At 35.3% G+C, this 19,505-nt stretch overlaps 1 protein-coding gene across 1 annotated transcript in view; it reads left to right on the forward strand.

Annotated features, from left to right (window-relative positions):
* LUZP2 (leucine zipper protein 2) overlaps nucleotides 1-19,505 on the forward strand; it is a 429,813-nt gene that overhangs the window by 192,168 nt on the left and 218,140 nt on the right. Inside the window, exons 2-4 of the mRNA XM_061203161.1 lie at nucleotides 794-911; nucleotides 8,409-8,479; nucleotides 14,514-14,595. Of these exons, the coding sequence (XP_061059144.1) occupies nucleotides 794-911; nucleotides 8,409-8,479; nucleotides 14,514-14,595 (271 nt within the window). The remainder of the gene's footprint in view (nucleotides 1-793; nucleotides 912-8,408; nucleotides 8,480-14,513; nucleotides 14,596-19,505) is intronic.

Raw genomic sequence — 19,505 nt, forward strand, 5'->3', positions numbered from 1 at the left:
AAATATACACACTACTTGTTCATTCATTCCTTAAGTAGGATCTTAGGGTAGTAACTTAATTTTTCTGAGCCCAGTCTTTTATATCGGCAAAATTAGAATTACAATACCTGTCTTATTATCTTGCAAAGTCCATATGAGAAAAATGGCGAAAAAAATGTACATATATATGTATGATAATGAGATAAGTCTTTCCTTCTTGCAATAGATAACAAGTCTGTTCAAATTTCACTGTAATTACTATAGTTATTGACTGATTTTTAGAGGTATTTTCTTTAATAGCAATAGAGATTTTGAAAGGGGTGCCTTTTCAGTGCACTTCATGCCCTACAAACCAAGGGCGAAGCAAAGCCCCTCCATTCTGCTCTGGTTCCACCCCCAAGTTTGTCCCCCCAGTGTCAGAACCTGTCTACATCTCTGATCTACATTGGTTCAAATCAAATCTCTTGCTGTAAAACTTCAAGGACCTTAGAAAAAAGTGTGTAATGTCATGGAAAATATCTATTTTCCAAGAGGTATCTGATAAACTATGTTATACATGCAAAAGATGTGCAGTGTTGTTCTGGAAACTCTGTAGCCTGGATAGTCCTCAATGCAAAATGAAACATTTCTTTAAAAAACTGGTATTTCAATTTTCCCTTTTTAGATGAACTAATAAAAACAAAACATCCTAGTAATTAAGGTTTCAGTTTATCTAGATTTTGCTTAAAATGCAAGGGTCTGTGATTATGGCCAAAATGGCTAGAGCCAAGTGAAGGCATTTGGAGGGCCCTCATGCCTTTTCTTTCTGTGTTAGACAGGACTATGAAGAGCTAGAAAAGCAGCTGAAGCAAGTCTTTAAGGAGCGAAGCACCATCCTCCGTCAGCTGACAAAAACATCAAGAGAACTTGATGGAATTAAAGTCAACCTTCAGGTGAGATGAAAACTAATTTTCTCAGCAGCAAAGGGTACGGAGTCACCTGGTTTGTCTCAGTGGGTTAACATGCAAAGACTTCTGCATTCTTTACCAGTTTTGAATATATTTCTGGGCTTGAACATGGGAGTTATTATTTATTATTATATGAGCTTTGAAAAGAAATGTCATTTGAAATGCAGTCTGGGAATCTGTGGTTTGCAAATTCAGGAATGAGAAAACTGTGTGCTTGGCAAAGCCATCAATTTCTCACAGTTTCTAAGATCAGTTTGACCCCTGTGTTTTTTATATTACAAAATGATGAAAAGCAGTTATGGCTAAGAGTTATAAATGAATATAGAAATGATCTCTTGAAGAGAACTTTAAATTCCACAAAGGATAGTTCTGAAAATTCTTCAATAAAGCTCATTACTAAAATGGGTAAATGCCTTACAAAGGAAAGTGTCATCTGTGAAAATGTATTAGCACTCAGTGAAATCTAAATCAAAAACCAAAGATAAGATCTATATCTGATAAGAAAAGTTTCTGAAATATCTGAGAATATATTTTAATATTTTCCTTTAACATTGTATTTATTGAATACATACTGTATACTAAAAGCTTTGCATGTGTTATAGGATTTAATTCTCATAATATATCAGTGAGGGTAGGCACTATAAATGTGATTTTTCTTGTTACACATGAGGAATCATGCTTGAATGTCACAAAGGAAACCAGAGTTTAAATGCAGGCAGTTTGACTCCAGAGCCAGTCTGTTAGTTATGGCACTGAACCAAGTTTCTGAACCTTGTGTAATCACCATTGTTCTTAGCTTTTTAGTCCCATGATGATGGTTATGGTGTCAGTAACCACTACAGTTTATTGAATGTGGTCTCTTGTGTTTGGTCCTCTTTCTCCAATTTTTAATTAATTTTCACATGATAATTATGCTATGATTATTATTAGCCTCATTTTACAGGTGAGAAAACAGAGTTAGAAAAGGGCTCGGAATCTAAGAGCACAGAGAAAGTTAGGAGGTGGATCTGGTATTTTGAACCCAACACCCAAGCTCTTGTTCCAGAAGTTGTATTGCATCTTGAGAACATGAAAATAGCAGAAAAATTACTCACACTCCAGTAGGATACAGTGACAGGTAGCAAGATGGTAACAGTGCAGGAATAACAGTTCTATGGTAGAAGTTTGCACAGAGCATTAGGGACGCACTGACTAGGATGAAAATGGGTGCATATTGATTTCCATATAGGAAGTTGAGGCCAGAATGCCTCCTTTTCATTAAGTAGAAATTCACAAGTTTTATGAGACTTCAAAGAATATTTAAGACACCTGCACCTTCTTAGAGGCATGAAACACCTGGCACGTTGAGAATTTTTCAAGCTTATGGTGAAATAAATGCCCACGAGTGGTCAGTACTTCCAGCCAGGACACTCAGTATCTCTATACTAGCAGCCTAAGTTAAGTCAACCTAAGTGTCCATCGACAGATGAATGGATAAAGAAGATGTGGCACATATATACAATGGAATATTACTCAGCCATAACAAGAAACGAAATTGAGTTATTTGCAGTGAAGTGGATGGACCTAGAGACTGTCATACAGAGTGAAGTAAGTCAGAAAGAGAAAAACAAATACCGTAAATACCGTATGCTAACACATATATATGGAACCTAAAAAAAAAAAACATCGAATTACAGTCGAGGAAATTACTTGAAATAAATGTACAGTTTTGTGGAGTTGCTTTGTGAAAGGGTAATACATCTATCACTAAAAGTAATTGCAATCTTTTAAAATGCCTTTTATTTATTTTGTGACAGCCATTGTGCAAGGTGTTTGTTTTTTTAATTTTTATCTTATTAAATCCCCTCAACAAGCTTTTCACAAAATAATATTTTACTCATTGTACAGTGAGGAAACAAAATTCAAAGAGGCCACAGGAATCTCCCAAAGTCATACATCTAATAAATGTTGATTCCAGGTTTCAAACTCATAGTAAGTAAATAAATATATTGCCCATTGTACACATTTTTTTCCAGTGGGGCTTCATAAAGACATGAGCTTTGAAAGCCTTGTTCATCTCTGTAACCATAGCACCTGGATGGCATCACAATATAGATCCATAAATAAACATTGTATTAATTAAGTAGTAGGTATATTAATCTTTGGTATCCTTAAAGTCATCAAAATTATTTTCCAAGACGTATACCCCACTTCTCTGGACATTGATGGGGAAATAATAATCAAATACTCAAGAGTTCTTCTAATTGGATACATTTTTCAGACCCTCATCTGCATACCTACCCTTTTCACATTTTCATTTCTTCATTTCATGTTTTGTTTTGTTTTTAATTTCTTGAGGATAGTGCCATGCCCTTTTTTTTTTTTTTTTTTTTTTCATAATTGAAGATTTATTTTATTGGAAGCAATCAATAAGCACACTGCATTTGGGAGGTAGCATTTATGCCCCAATTTGCATTTTATTTCATTCAGTTGACATCTTTTCCTAAATGTCTGTAGTATCCAGTATGCAACACTTAGTACTATGTACCAATATCAAAGAAATACACATTTCGTTGGCTTTTCTGACTAATGATCAGGCAATCTTGATGCTGACATAGAAGAGTCCTATCTGTTATATTATAAACTATTTATGCAGCAATATTGCATACTCCAGATTAAGTTATCTGAGTCATTTTGAGACTGTTGACTATCTTTACTGTTTTCTGAAACCCATAGCATTTTGGTTCCTCACAAGGAAATAGTTATACTAGTGTAGAATACATCCCAATAATCTAAATTAAGACTTAAGATAAACTGGGATCCTGCTGCTATGTTGTGTCTCAGAAATTCCAGCAAGTCTGATTATACCAAAGGATGTCAACCAAATGTGCATTTTTCAATGTTTCTTCACCTCCACCATGAAAAAGATTCTATCTCTCAACTTTTATGAATTGTTGCCTAAATTCTGCTGGGAGAGTCATGATAATTACCACTGCTTCTACAGAGTTACAAATCTACTACATCGATTTTAGCCAAAAGATACATGCCTCAAAAAATGATTTCTCTTCTATGTAAAGTCCCGACCTAATTATCTAGGAAGACTAGGATTCTCTAGGTGCGGTGTTAGGCACTAGAGAAACTGCCTCAGCTCTTTCAGGCTTCTGGTGAAGTAGATGTTAAAAACTGGGTGGGGGGTGGGAGGTCTCACCTCTTTGAGAATATTTTATGCCTATCTTTTCAGTGAAATGTACATACCCACATGCACCAAATCAGTTTTCACTTTCAGGGGCTTATGTACTCCTGAAGTCCATTCATAGACTAGGATTTGTGGGCTGGTATTGTTGTGGATTGTATGCCCGATGCCTGCATTTTCTTTGGGTCAACATGAGTAATAAGAATGAGATTTAGATTGTTTATCATCACTTGCGTGAATTACTACCACAATCTCCTATCTGGTCTCTCTGCTGGCAGTTTGATCAACCTCTGTCCTCTACACTGCTACAGTAATGATCTCTTGAAAGTGAAGATTTAATCATTTAACATACGCATATACCCACCACTCCCCACTAAAAAAAATTTTAAAAGCTCTTTATCACTATTAGGAAAAAAAACATAAAATTCCTTTGCAAAGCATCCAAGACCCTTGATCTAGCTCTGTACCTTTTGAGATTCATCTTTTACTATGCCCGTCAGACTCTACGTCCTATACACTTTGCCACGCAATCTCATACTGAGCCTCTGCACAATTGTTCCCTCTGTCTGGAATATCAACCCATGGCTTTATTCTCATGTACAGAATTATTATTTATCTATTTTTTCTAAGATCCAGAGTGGGTTTCTCCTCTTTCAGGAAGCCTTCTCTAGCCCTCCCACTGTGTGTCAGATGCTCTTCCATTTTGCTCCTATAATAACCTGTGCAATCTCCTATTATAGCATTTAACAAACTGCCCTAGAGCAGGCAGTCTCCTTCTCCAGGTTGTGAGGTTCTTTTTTTTTTTTTTTTTTTTTTTTTTTCCACACACACTGTATTTTATTTTTACAAGAGATAAATAGACTGACACCAAGCATTGTACATGGATGACCACAACAAAAGCAACAATGATTGCAATTACCAAACATGAAACACACTCATACTATGTCATAATATTGACATTCAGTCCAGTAATCCTCCACTGCAACAGCTCCTTTACTTTGCAGTGAAAATTGATTTGTATATTCTTTGCCTCTGAGTTCTTGTGGGATTTTTTCTTTTTTTAAATTCAACCAGAAAGTCACAAAAATTATACTCATCCTCATCAGTTCACTCAGTCCCATGTAATTAATTTTTTTTTTTCATCTTGATCTTTTGTTAGCACTTTTATGAGCTCATCAGTTTTTCATTAGAGTTCTGAAAATGCTTATTCATTCAGTTCAGCAGTACAGTCAGGTACCAGAAACCTGTACTTGTCAGAGTCTTTTCCATGAATTTCCTGAAGATGAAACCCTTTTATAGGAACATATTAACAAAAGCATCAGAGTGCACCCAGAACTGTCTGTAAATGACAAAAGACTTAAAAATGACCACGGTTAAAGATTTGATGAAAGTTCATAATAATGCAGTTGACAAGAAAATTAGTTATTTCTGAGATATACATTTTAAAGTAATAACTAGGATTATGACTTATAACATTATACCAGAACATATAAGATTTTTAGAAATTTCATGTAATGTCTGAAACATTTATATTAACATATTTCCATACAAATAACCCAATGAAAGTTTAGTATTAGTTGTTTTGTTTGTTTGTTTATACTGCAGGTTCTTATTAGTCATCAATTTTATACACATCAGTGTATACATGTCAATCCCAATCACCCAACTCAGCACACCACTATCCCCACCCCACCGCAGTTTTCCCCCCTTGGTGTCCACATGTCTGCTCTCCACATCTGTGTCTCAACCTCTGCCCTGCAAACCGGCTCATCTGTACCATTTTTCTAGGTTCCACATACATGCGTTAATATACAATATTTGTTTTTCTCTTTCTGACTTACTTCACTCTGTATGACAGTCTCTAGATTCATCCACGTCTCAACAATTGACTCAATTTCGTTCCTTTTTATGGCTGAGTAATATTCCATTGTATATATGTACCACAACTTCTTTATCCATTCGTCTGTTGATGGGCATTTAGGTTGCTTCCATGACCTGGCTATTGTAAATAGTGCTGCAATGAACATTCGGGTGCATGTGTCTTTTTGAATTACGGTTTTCTCTGGGTATATGCCCAGTAGTGGGATTGCTGGGTCATATGGTAATTCTATTTTTAGTTTTTTAAGGAACCTCCATATTGTTTTCCATAGTGGCTGTATCAATTTACATTCTCACCAACAGTGCAAGAGGGTTCCCTTTTCTCCACACCCTCTCCAGCATTTGTTGTTTGTAGATTTTCTGATGATGCCCATTCTAATTGGTGTGAGGTGATACCTCATTGTAGTTTTGATTTGCATTTCTCTAATAATTAGTGATGTTGAGCATCTTTTCATGTGCTTCTTGGCTGTCTGTATGTCTTCTTTGGAGAAATGTCTATTTAGGTCTTCTGCCCATTTTTGGATTGGGGTGTTTGTTTCTTTAATATTGAGTTGAATGAGCTGTTTATATATTTTGGAGATTAATCCTTTGTCCGTTGATTCGTTTGCAAATATTTTCTCCCATTCTGAGGGTTGTCTTTTCGTCATGTTTATGGTTTCCTTTGCTGTGCAAAAGCTTTGAAGTTTCATTAGGTCCCATTTGTTTATTTTTGTTTTTATTTCCATTACTCTAGGAGGTGGATCAAAACAGATCTTGCTGTGATTTATGTCAAAGAGTGTTCTTCCTATGTTTTCCTCTAAGAGTTTTATAGTGTCCAGTCTTACATTTAGGTCTGTAATCCATTTTGAGTTTATTTTTGTGTATGGTGTTAGGGAGTATTCTAATTTCATTCTTTTACATGTAGCTGTCCAGTTTTCCCAGCACCACTTATTGAAGAGACTGTCTTTTCTCCATCGTATATCTTTGCCTCCTTTGTCATAGATTAGTTGACCATAGGTGCGTGGGTTTATCTCTGGGCTTTCTATCTTGTTCCATTGATCTATGTTTCTGTTTTTGTGCCAGTACCATATTGTCTTGATAGTGCCATGCCCTTTTAATCTTGGTTTCCTTCAGAATGCCTGGAGTGTAGCAGATGGTAAAATGAATAAGCATATTTTTATTAAACTTTTCACCAAGTGCTTTCACACATCTATTATCCCCTTTGAGTTTTCCAGTAACTGTCTAATGTAGGCTCTTCAAAATTCTCATCCCTGTTTATCAGATAAGGAAGTCAAAGGGCAGATTTTGTGACCTGTCCCAGGTCATATGACCATGATGCACTTTGAACTGTAAATCCCATGACTGGTGATTTTCTCCCCAACCTGCTTTTTTGTGTTTTATGTCAAGCTACTCTTTTCAAATAAACAGAACACCTTTTATTGGTTGCTTCCTAATAATGATTCAGTCATTTTAGGGAAAAGGGTTCTCTTGTGATGTTCACCCCACCACATCCATATCAGAATGCTTAACTTACTACATGAAAATTATTTCTAGCATTAGGCTGAAAACTTGGTGAAGGCAGACACTATGGCTTTGTTGTTAAATAAATATTAATTAAGCAACATGTTTGCCATTCTTGTTATTGTCAGTTCCTTACCTGTCATAGCTGCTCTTTTTACAAACAATATTATTGCCTCTGTTTCAACTTTTAATATCAAAAAGGATAGGTTACCCTGTCAAATAATTTACTAAGTATAAATAAGAAAGTTTTCAGGGAAGAATTAATGGGTCAGATTCTCTAATGAGAAAAGCTCAGTGAGCTTTTCTCTTTTAATTCACAGTCTGTCAATGCTGAATTTGCCAGAGTAAATAAACAGTAATGACTGAGGTGGTATTTTTTTTCTTTAATACACTATCTATACAGAACAGTTACAATTTTAAATGGTCCTAGTTTTTCTATGCATTCTAATGCGTTACTCATAAATAATAGACAAGACCAAACAGGTGCATGCCATTTGACTGCTTTCATCCTGATGTATTATTACTTAGCTTATTTAGGGAGGCCTTCTATGTCCCCTTGTGTTTGTAGAAACTATGCCAGAACCAGCTTAACATGCCTGCAGAGAACATAGTAAAACTTCAAATGAAGAGCAGAAGATATGTTTTATATTCACTTATAAAGAGACCTAGGTATTTGGAGAGTACTTTCTCCTCCACTGAACCTCTAAAGGCTGAATCTCAGTTCATTCCCTTTCACTCACTGTGTAGCACTTGCACCACTTAAATTGTCATAAATTGTGCATCCTGAGAGCCATGGGGACCATCATGGCCTCGTTTGCACATTCTTATTTCAGGGCCTAAGTGCAGCCACACCTTGTGCCGTAAACACAAAAGTAAAGTAAGCTTCAATTTATCACCTGAATAAGACTTCCTTTTCCCACTTTTCTTATCAGAATTTGAAAAACGATGAGAAATCTGCCAAAACTGATGTTCAGAAGCTTCCGGAAATAGGTCAGAAACAAAGGTAAGGCTGTGTTTTCCTTTTATTTTCTTAGTTCTTTTTCTCCATAGCCAAACTCCATTCAGAGACTTCACAAGAATAAGTTTATTCTAAATGCATTCATTTCTTTATATTCTTACTTACACTTTAATGTATAAGAATCTTGTTCAAATGTAGATCCTTATAACATAAGTGTAGGGTGGCGCTTGAGATTCTGCATTTCTAACACGTTCCCTGGTGATGGGTGACCCCGATACTGATGCTGCTTGTCTGCAGATCTCCATTCAACTGTTAAGGATCTGGAGTACTTTCCTTTATTGTCCCACTAAGATGCGCCCACATAAGTCTGCCCATCAATAGGTCCAATAACAATGACATCAGTGGGCCGTTTCTTGGTTTTTGTTTTTTTTTTCTTTTTCAGATTCTGTGATCTGAAGTTTATAACTTGTAGAGGATTTTGGCCGTTTTTAATAGTATCAAAACTTGATCATGGTGATAGTGATGGGGGGTGGTAAGAAATGGGGTAAACAACGCAGTAGAATTGGAACAGTTTTATTATTGTTGCCGTGTTTATTTTGGAAGGAAGTGAACTATGAGTTAGATTTCTATGCAGTATTAAAAAAAACTATATGACTTGAAATTGCTTCTCAAGAAAAAAAAAAAAAAAAAAAAAGCCAAGGTATTTTAAGGTAGAAACAAGCCAGCATTTGTTATTTGTTATACGTTTACTAGAGGCTCTACTAGATGCTTTATATATTTTTTTCTTGTTTCAACACCACAAGTGTAGATTAAATATTATTGTCCCCATTCAGTAAATGGGAAATTGTTGCTCAAAATGCTTAAGTGAATTGATGAGAGTTGTGTTAATTGGAATTTGCTCTGCTGTGTCTTACCCATAGCCATACCCTTTCAAGATAGTTTACTGATCTAAAGCAAAAAGCTGTTTAAAAAGTTGACAGATGCTACACTATGCAGTCCCTTCTCACCATCTTCTATCTTCTTCACTGTCCTTGCCTCTTGACCCAGAAACCTGATGTCATTGAGGCGATGACATGTTAAAAATCAAATCAAGCATCTTATATTGACTCTTGTTATTATTTAAATGGAATCATTATTTATTGAACATGAAATTCTCTCCAAAGTCCAGTGTTAAAAAGATGTCATATAAAATATGGGTCTGAGCATGTTTCCAAAATTACATGATTTTAAATTATTTTACTGGTTTGAAATAATCCACTTTTTAAAACACCTGTGCTCAATATCACACAAGTATTTGTGATTCACTGAGTTAGTGGAGAATTATAAACAATATTTTCAATAGAAATAGCTAGTCAAAATGCTGCCAAGCCTAAGCTCGTACTGCTCCCTGCACAACAGGCCAATAATCAAGAGATGAGTTCTTGAGGCAAGAAATAGTGACTTTATTCAGAAAGCCATAAAAACCGAGAAGATCGTCGGCTTCTGCCCCAAAGAACCATCTTGCCTGAGTTAGAATTCAGGCTCCTTTTATACTAAAATGGCAGCCTCCGGAGGGGATGTGTTAATTTCTTCTTCCCTGCAGTCACTCACAGGTAGACCTGGTCAGGATGTTTCCTGTGAGCTAAACAAAGGTATTTGAGCTTAATGCTCATTACCTGGGATGCAGGGTTCCCAGAGGTGGACCACTATGTATAATTTAAGCTTATAGGCAACATCCCTTTAGTGATCAACTTGTAATAGAATACAAAAAGTTCTTCCCTATTTCAAAAACAGACCAAGAGTCATTGAAAATTATCACTTTTTGTAGAGTCTTCCATGTTGGGAAAAGATAATAAGCAAAAACATAAAAATAGAAATGACTTCTGCATAATGCATGTGCAATACCAGTGAGAGGGTTGCAGTGACTGAAGAAGACAGATTGAGTCAGGAAAGATCAGAAAATAAAGCTGTTGTGCATAGACTGGGACCACTCTTAAAGGTTAGCTCAGAGTGGACTTCTGCATAAGCAACAGAAAACCCATTCATGTAGCTCTGTAAAAGAATGATATAATTAAAGAATTATATTAGGGGAATTATTCTGACAACATTGTTCAAGGCAGGAAGAAAGAGACATAGACCAGGCTGAGGAAAGGTCCCCTAGAGAAGAGACAGAGAGATCTCATCAGTGAGGACCATGGAGTGAAAGAGCAACGAAATCAGCCTTTCTTTTTTGCAGGAGAGACACAGATGAAGAGACAGGCTTATGCATGATGTGAATAAGGAAAAACCTATTCCTTTAGCTTACTGATATTTTCTTAAATTATCTATGGTTGTTTCTACATGACACACAAAATATCCAGGCAAATGAGGAAAAACATGGTTAGAGTTATTAAGAATTTCAGGCCATCATCTATACATTTGGCATGGTATACAGATAGCCAGATGATGGACCAAGTTTTTCAATGAATGTGTTAAATAGAGCATATATTTTGGTATTGTGATTTCAAAGTTTTATCGAAAATTATAAAATTTGTTAAAATGCATAACTTGTATAATGTACACAAAGTCAGCATGGAAAATTCAATAAATCCTAACAAAAGTATAATACATTTGATATATTCGTTTTTGCTGTTTAGTTAGAGTTATAAAAATCATGGTTATCTGAATGTGGAGACTATATATCTCATTTCCAAAATAAAAGAGATTAATAAACAGTAAAAGAGAAAAAAATTATCTCAGACTATAAAAAGTATTAACTGATGGCAAATTTAGAAGTATTATCAGAGCCTGAAAGACTAAAATGTATTGCAGATGCCATTTGGCTATACACCCAGTTCTCAGTAACTCCATGTCCTCGGGGAGCCTTGCCACCTGGCCCTTACCTGGCGAAGTGGTCCCTAGAAGTCATGCTGTTTTTATGTGTCTCTGACATCACTGGCTACAGTTAATTACCTCATAGGTGGCTACCAAAACAAAACTGAATCAGTTAGAATTTCCTTCTTGGAATTGTAACCAACAGGCAACTAATAAAGTCCCTCTGTGTATCTGTACTAGATTGTAAGTAAGTAAACGCAGAGGATATGGCATGGTAGTAAACAACCAGGTAGTGAGAGCAGCATGTCTTTCTGCCAAAGAGGTACAGAGAAAGGAATGTGTATATGTGTGTTTGTGTGTGTAGTGTATGTGTGTGTGTGTGCATATGCACGCATACTTTTACATGAGAAGGAGAAAGTTGCATTGACTCTTGATTGTTACATTTCAGAAATATTTAGACAGCTTAGGTAATATTCATAGACGAGTCCTCCAGTTGATGGAGAGACTTTTAAGTCATACTATGTGAGGAGTGAGAGTATGTAACCAAAAAATAGAGACCCTGGGAGATAGGAGAGTACCCTGAAGTTTCTGAAAAGCTGTCTTGAAAATAAAAAGGAATAAAACATTTTACTCTCTACAGTGGATGGTGGGTAGAGATTTTGAGAAGGCAGTTTTGGACTCTGTGTACTAATGGATTTTAGTATATCGAGTTCTCTGTAAAGGAAAAGAATGCCTGAGATAGTGGCAAGGTTTCTATCTGTGATGTTACGACAATACGATCTGGTAACCACATGAAAAGAATACCTTCCTGTAGGGTGAGGTATTTTTATATTTATAATTGGGGATGGAAGATGTGTGAAACAACTGCCTTTGAAAATCCCTTGTAACCATGAAATTCTATGCTAAAATGTACTCAACATCCGAGAAACCCTATCACAGTGTCACTGGAGCCAACAGTTCTTTAGAATTCAAGCTTCAGTTCAGTGCCAAATAGGGCCCAAGAGTAGCTCTACATAGTTTGTGCAAATCCCATTTGGTGGAGGGGGGGTGGTCGGAGTAGAACTGAGCAAGTTGTGGGACAGGAGTTTGGGGCCACCTAAAGCATGTGAGCAGTGAGAATGTGCAGAAATAAGTCTGAAAAAGGAGATGGAGAGATTCAGAAGTTTCAAAAGTCCCGCTTTGCCATTCTGATAGCTTTCCTCGCCATGAAAATGAGAATTCTCTACCTTCTCCAGCTTTTAACAGCTTTTGCAACTTATTTTTTTCTTACTCCCTATTGCCTATAGATGTCAGTATGTGGGCGTTTTTGAATATATATGTACATATATAAACACTTATTTTAATTTTTATAAAATATATGAATTTTATCATTTAATTTTAAAATATATGTATCACTTTAAAATAAAAATGAGAATTTTAAAATCCAGAAATAATAAGTATTACAAGATTTTATTATAACTTTTTTCTAGTTGGAAATATAATAGTCCTATTGCATTTTTATTCAGTACTTGTTGAAGATTTGAGTGTTAGGAATAGAATGTAGATCCTTCCTTCTTTCTTCCTCTCTGTCTTTCTCCCTCAATAGGGGTAGTATAATGACTCTCTAGAATTTGAGCACATAGGCTGCAGAACACAATTACACCACCTCTTTATGTATCAGTTTTCCATTTTATGGAGTGCCTGACATACTGTAAGCCTACAATATATGTAAATATTACTATTATTTTCTATTATATTATGCCACACATGCTCTTTGTGGTAAATATCAGGAGAAATAATGGAAGTCTACATGTGAAACAACTCTGATAAATAAAACCTGTTTGAGGCCGTAATGGAAGCTGAGAATTAAAATCCACTTTAAGCAAAAGCATGTTAAAGCTTTACCCAAACAAGCATAAATCATCTAAAAACCGAAGTGACTGTAATTATTTTATAACTTGTTCCTGTTATACGTTGCCTTGATAAACAAAATCCAGATTGATTCCAGCGATCGTATAGACTCTCATGGATATTCCTAAAATTGAAACTGGGACCTAATAGTTTCTAGAGTAAGAAATCTGGAGGCATCATTAAGTCCTTCTGGATGAAAGAGCAGCTTGTGGTTGTGCAGGATGTGGTGGTCAAAGAATGAACACGGGGACCTCAAGTGGTGCCAGTGGTTGTGATAATGGTCTCGTGTATTAAGTGAATATTTTCCAGGCATTTGCTAAGCATTTTGCCTATATTACATCTTCTAAACCTCACTATAAACCTATGAGGTAGTTCTATTATTGTGCCCATTAATAGGTGAAAAAAAAAAATGAGTCTAAGAACGTGCTTTCCTATCCCATAGTCTCTTTATTGTGGTTACACACCAAGAAAATATTTTTTTTCCAGAAGTTGTCTTTTGGCTCTAGTCTGGGAATTTTAGTTTGTGTGCTGCTAAGACTAGAAAAGGTTTCTGTTTGGTTGTTGCTGTTGCTTTGAAGGGGTTTATTCCTCTAGCCATACTTAACACACACCTACACACACACTCACTCATATACTGTTATCTGCTATCTGAACTTTTTGAAGTGATAGCTTAGGTGATAAAATGAAGGCACAGAAAGATAATAAAATTTGTCATAATTGAGAAAATCCTAAACCCTTGAGGGGAATTCATATTTATGAAAATATTTATATTTTTAATGTGAGACAGGGTCCATATGTCCTACTGAACTTGAGACACAATATGTATATATGTGCAGGCATGTATTTTTTATTATCCCCAATAAATGAGGCAGCTTTTGCATTAAAAATAAGTCTTTTTTCTCTTTGTTTTTACAAAAAGTCTCAGACCTTATACAGGATGTCTAAAACACAACGCTTTAGAATTAGTTAATGTAGAGCATCCAAGGGAATGATAATTTTATCCCATCAGCAAGTCTATGGTAACTTTTTTTTCTAAACAGCATGTTCACACCCTGGCATGCTGTCACTAAAATTAGCTTTCTAACTCTAATTATTATATCGATTTGATTTAACACATTATGCAGCTCACAGATGATTCACACAGTAGCATTCTTATAAGACACAATAGCAAGGCAATTTCCCTTAAATACAGCTTGCTTTTAGTGCTTGCATGGGAGAGAAGACTCTTTATCACCAGAGTCCTGAGATACATCTTGTACGTTTAACCGTGGCTCTATATATTCTAGTTATGTTTCCTAAATGTATATATACAGCAAAACCTCTTTTCATCATGTAAATAGGAAATAAGAGATTTATATCATGTCTCTCTTTTGCTCTCTATTTTCTGCTAAACAAGAGAACAAATGAAGTCTCTCCAGGAGTCCCTGGAAAATCAGCTTAAAGAGACAACTGAGAAAGCAGAAAAACAGCAGGCTACTGTAAGTGTTTCTTTTCTGTGTCCTTTGCTTTGGGGCTGGAAAATTGTTAACTTTTTTCCCTAAAATCATTATGGAACAAATACACCTGTGACAAATATAAATGAATATTTATATAATGAAATGAAAAAACGCAAATGAAAAAAACGCGATCAACAAGATTACAAAAATACTTAGCAGCAATCATTCCAAAAAAATATTTTCGTTGTATTTGATTCTTAGGGGTCTTCTGATTCCCAACCCTTATTTATGGATGAAAAACTCAGGGCGAGAGTGTTGGTGTCAGGCCCCCCTATCAGTGGCTCTTGAATTTTGGGGTGTGACCTTGAACTAAGTTAAGCTATACAGATCCCTAAGCCATACCCTACATCCACTGAATAGACATCTCCCAAGGGTGGAGCCACACCATCTGCCTACTTAATCAACTACACAGGTGATTCTGAGACACCCCAAAGTTTAAGGATCGAACTTCTCTCCAGATTTTCTCTCTCAAAATGATGTTCTATTGACCCTCACGTTTCAATTCTTATAACTAATATTCACCATGGGCAGGAGAGATGGTACTCTGGATAGTAGTGCTAAAAACTAGATTTCTACCTCATTCCCCACATGCACTTATGTACCATTTATGGAGATTGAACCTTTGATCTTGTTCGAGGACCTGAATCTATTTCAAAATATAGTATATTAATAGAAAATTTGAGGTATAGTAAGACCAATAGATCAGGAAACAACTACCTTTGGAAAGATAGTTTATTTCTCACAGTTCCCAAGAGGGGGGCATGCCACATGACTGGGGACCATGCAGGGAAGCACCAGGTCAGGCACAAGGCAAAGGAAGGTGGGGAAACTGTGGACAAGAGCCTTTACTGTGGTTTCTGTGGGAAGGAATGGGCTAGGTAGGGTAAGCAGGCCTAGGATTGGCCCATTTGAATGATTTCAGCAGGCTCCGGGGCACAGGGACTATTTGTCTCGTCCCCAGCCCTGGGGTGATTAAGGCAGGTGGATAGTCGCCTGAAGTGTGAGAACCCAGTACAAGGGGTGGCTGGAGTTCTAGGCTCTGTACTGGTTAGTGTGTATTTGAAAAGCATACCACCAGGAAGAGTGGGTGGGGAAGGAGCAGCGATGAGGAAGGCAGGAAGTCAAGATAGGATGACTCAAGCATATTATTGGGTTGTCCATAACAAGGCTAGCCTGCGTATAATGTAAGGTAGATGTTAAAGCATCAAGTTTACAGAAGCTAGAAACAGGACTAATACAAGGTCTCCATCCAGGTTGGTTACCTGGGATCCCAGCCCCTTTAAGAATTGTCATCCTGCCTTTCTTTTGCAAGTCTTCCTTGAATAATCTGGATTAGGGTATAAAGTTTTGCTTCTGAAACTTAGCCCTGTCTGTCATCTGGGGTACCTGCTTCTTGGAGACAGTCTTTGTAATAATGGCTGTTGATTCTCCTGGGTGCAGGATTATTTCTTGTTAATAAATTCACTGTTATCTGTCCAGCCCACCTGTAAGGATTAGCATCTTTGTTCTTCTCTGTTATGCCATGGCAACACTCACTGCTAACCTACAAGGTGTCCTAGTGTCTGGCTCTTTGGACCGCGGGTGTTACATAAAAGAACAGACATATTTTTAGCACTGTCATGTTGATTCCTCCCCTCAAAATCTGACCCAGCATAAGAAGCAACCCTAATTGCAATCCCATTTCTTTCTTGACCTATCACATTTAATCTCAACTTCTTCATAGCCCAGTCACAAATAATGACAGTTAGAACAGAATAGAAGTATTCACACATACTGTTTTCTCAGATTCTCACAATAAAACTGCACACTACTGTTGTTTTTTTTTGTTTTTTTTTTTCTGAAAATGAATAACTCTTGCTTGTATTTACACAGCTAGCATTTGGAGAAACCAAGGCATGAACCTGTGTTTATTCCAAAATGCTATGCACACTGTGGCTAACATCCCAAAAGAAGAAAGCTCTAACATTTGAAAGAGCTCAACAAAAGTTAGAAGAGTCAAGTATGGCAAAAGTGGGGACAAAGGATGCATAGTTGGGAAGAAGGAGGAGACAGGACTGGCCGAGTCAGCTTTATCCTCACCTCAGAATCCTTGTAGTGCTTTTCTTAAAGTTCAGCATTGAATCTTGAGGGAGGATTTTCCTCTCCCACCCCAAAATACTCTATTAAACCAGAAACACCCTATATGTATTCATAACCTAACATGTGCTACAGAATAAGAATATTCTGGGTTTAAATTCCTAGTGGACCATCTACTATCTGTAAATTTGAGTAAGCTCTTTAACTTCTACAAGTTTCCTTATTTGAAGAATTTGGGGAATAATTAAAATTAAAATAGCATACATAATTTCCCTAAAATTATATCTGGCGTATAGTTGATAGTAGAATCTAAACTAAATTTGATCTACTCAATAGAAAGAAAAAAATAAAATAATAAAATAAATAAATTATCCAATTGAAAAAAAATGTAGGCAAAAGAATTACTGTTGGCAAAAGTTTCAATGTATTAGAAATAACAATAATTTAAATGGGTTAATTTTAATAATAATTTTTAAAAGACACAGAATAACTACAATTAAGAAATTAGGACAATATATGCAAATGTGCTAATTTTAACAACTGAAAAGACCACATACTTAAAATAAGCAATACAGGAAAATATATGCAAAACAACATAAAAGAAGTAAATGATTGACAGCAATATTAATGCTGGCAAATAGAATTTAAAGCACAAATATGTAAGAGAAAGCATTATATGCTAGCAAAGAAAAATAAATAAATAAAATGAGGTGGTTATAGTTATAACCATCATAAACATAAATGTACTTAACAAATCAGCTTCCATATCCATCAATCTATAAGTGAAGGGAGAAATAAGCAAATACAAAGATTTTAAAAATACAACTGGTAGTAATAAATATTAGATATATAGAGAAATCTCTAAAAAAGTGACTATATTCTTTTTAAGCACATGCAGAACATCTATAGAAATTTTATAGAAATATAATATGTATAATACAAAAAGTTATATACGTTCAAAAATATGACTAGCATATACACTATGTTATTCAATCCTTTTGTTATAAAATTTAAAATAAACTTTTATAAATGGTTAAACAATTCTTTATGTTTGGAAAATATGTAACACATTTTCTAATAACCCTTCGATTAATAAGAAATAATAAAAGAAATAAAGAAATACTTAATAATAGTGAAGACACTACATGCCAATATAATAATTGAGGTGAATTGATAGCTTTAAATGCATTTTTCCAGAAAAATAAAAGATTAACAACATAAATTCAAGAAGTTATTTAAAAACCAAAACATCAGTGCAATAGAGTATTATAAAGACTAGTGAAGACAATAATAAAATAGAAAACAAAAAAAGGTAAATTTAAGTTATTTGAAAAGACTATGATAAAAGACTTTAAGATATGAGAAAGATTAAGAATAGAAAGAAAGACTCAAATTTTAAAATGTTGAATTAAAAAAAGAGCTAAGAGTCATAACTGTAATAGGAATTCAAACAAATAAGGTATTATGAGCAACAGTTCCCTGATACATTTAAAACTGTACATGTAAATTTCTAGATAAATAAATATAAAATGCTAAAATTTCTGCAAGAAGAAATTCAGCACTTGAATAGCTGAACACAGTTGGAATTTTATTATGCTGAAAGACCCCCTTTCCTAAGTATTTCAAAGCCAGCAGGTTTTCATGGTGACTTCTACTAATTTTTAAAGATCAGTTAACTTCAAATATAGGCAAATATTTTCTGGAAAATAGAAAAAAATTGAAAACTTTCATCTCATTTTACAAACTTCATCAGTTATGATTCCAAAATCAATTAATGGCTATATGTGTAAACTAATAGCTATTTTTCTACTAATGAATGTACATGTAAAAGGTCTATAAGAACAAATTCAAGACTATATTAACAAAATATATCATCATGATCAATAAATGCAAATATCTGCAGAAATAAATAATACTTATCTTTTGGAGGGAATGTGTTTATGTTTTGAATTGAATGACTGATATTTTCTAAGTCAAAGTCCAGAAAGAGATGACAGAAAGCTTAACAAATATGGAAATAACATATATTTAGTAAAAGCATGATTTTTTTTTAATGTGCAACTGGTGGAATCTAGGAAAAGATAGATTTCATACTACTGGGACTCATCACTTCCAAACTTCGGTAAAGACTCAAACTCTTTGTGCTTTTTCTCCCTATTTGAGGATTCTAGGTTAACTAAGGATTAAATAAGTATATATTTTAATTGTTGCAAATCATTCAACAATTATTCTTTCTGCTAGGAAGACTATAGTTGATGTAGTTGAAAGTTGGATAAGAAGGGGAGAATGAAGTAATTGTAATTGCTCACTCTCAAATAGAGGGAAAACATTTGGATTTGATTCTGTAAATATTGTGCTATTTTAGATCTAAGAGCAGATACTCTTATGTGCTGCCCTTGATTATATATCTAATTACTAAATTGAACTATCTCCCTAATGGGACAATGAGTGTGGCTCACATTTTCAGGTTGCTCCGAGGATCTTCATAATTCAAATGTAAGCTTGAAAATTGTTGTGACCAAAATGATGGACATAGTGGTTCTCAGGCTCTGCTTCTGTTTTACATGTAGTTGGACCATCAAAAATTGTTTGGTTTAGGTTTTGTTACCTTTTGGGGAAACGGTAATACAAGGACACCTACACAAGCCAGAAAAGACAAGGTGTTAATACGTGTTGTAAAGCTTTACAGACGCACAACAAATATAATGTACAGAAAGTGAACAAGGCTACTACACATCAAATCCAGGATAGTGGTTACCTCTGGGGGGAGGGGAGGAAGAAAAATTAGGTGGGGCTTTAATAGTACTATAACATTT

Source organism: Eubalaena glacialis, chromosome 10 (genome assembly GCF_028564815.1).
Source record: "Eubalaena glacialis isolate mEubGla1 chromosome 10, mEubGla1.1.hap2.+ XY, whole genome shotgun sequence".
NCBI lineage: Eukaryota > Metazoa > Chordata > Mammalia > Artiodactyla > Balaenidae > Eubalaena > Eubalaena glacialis.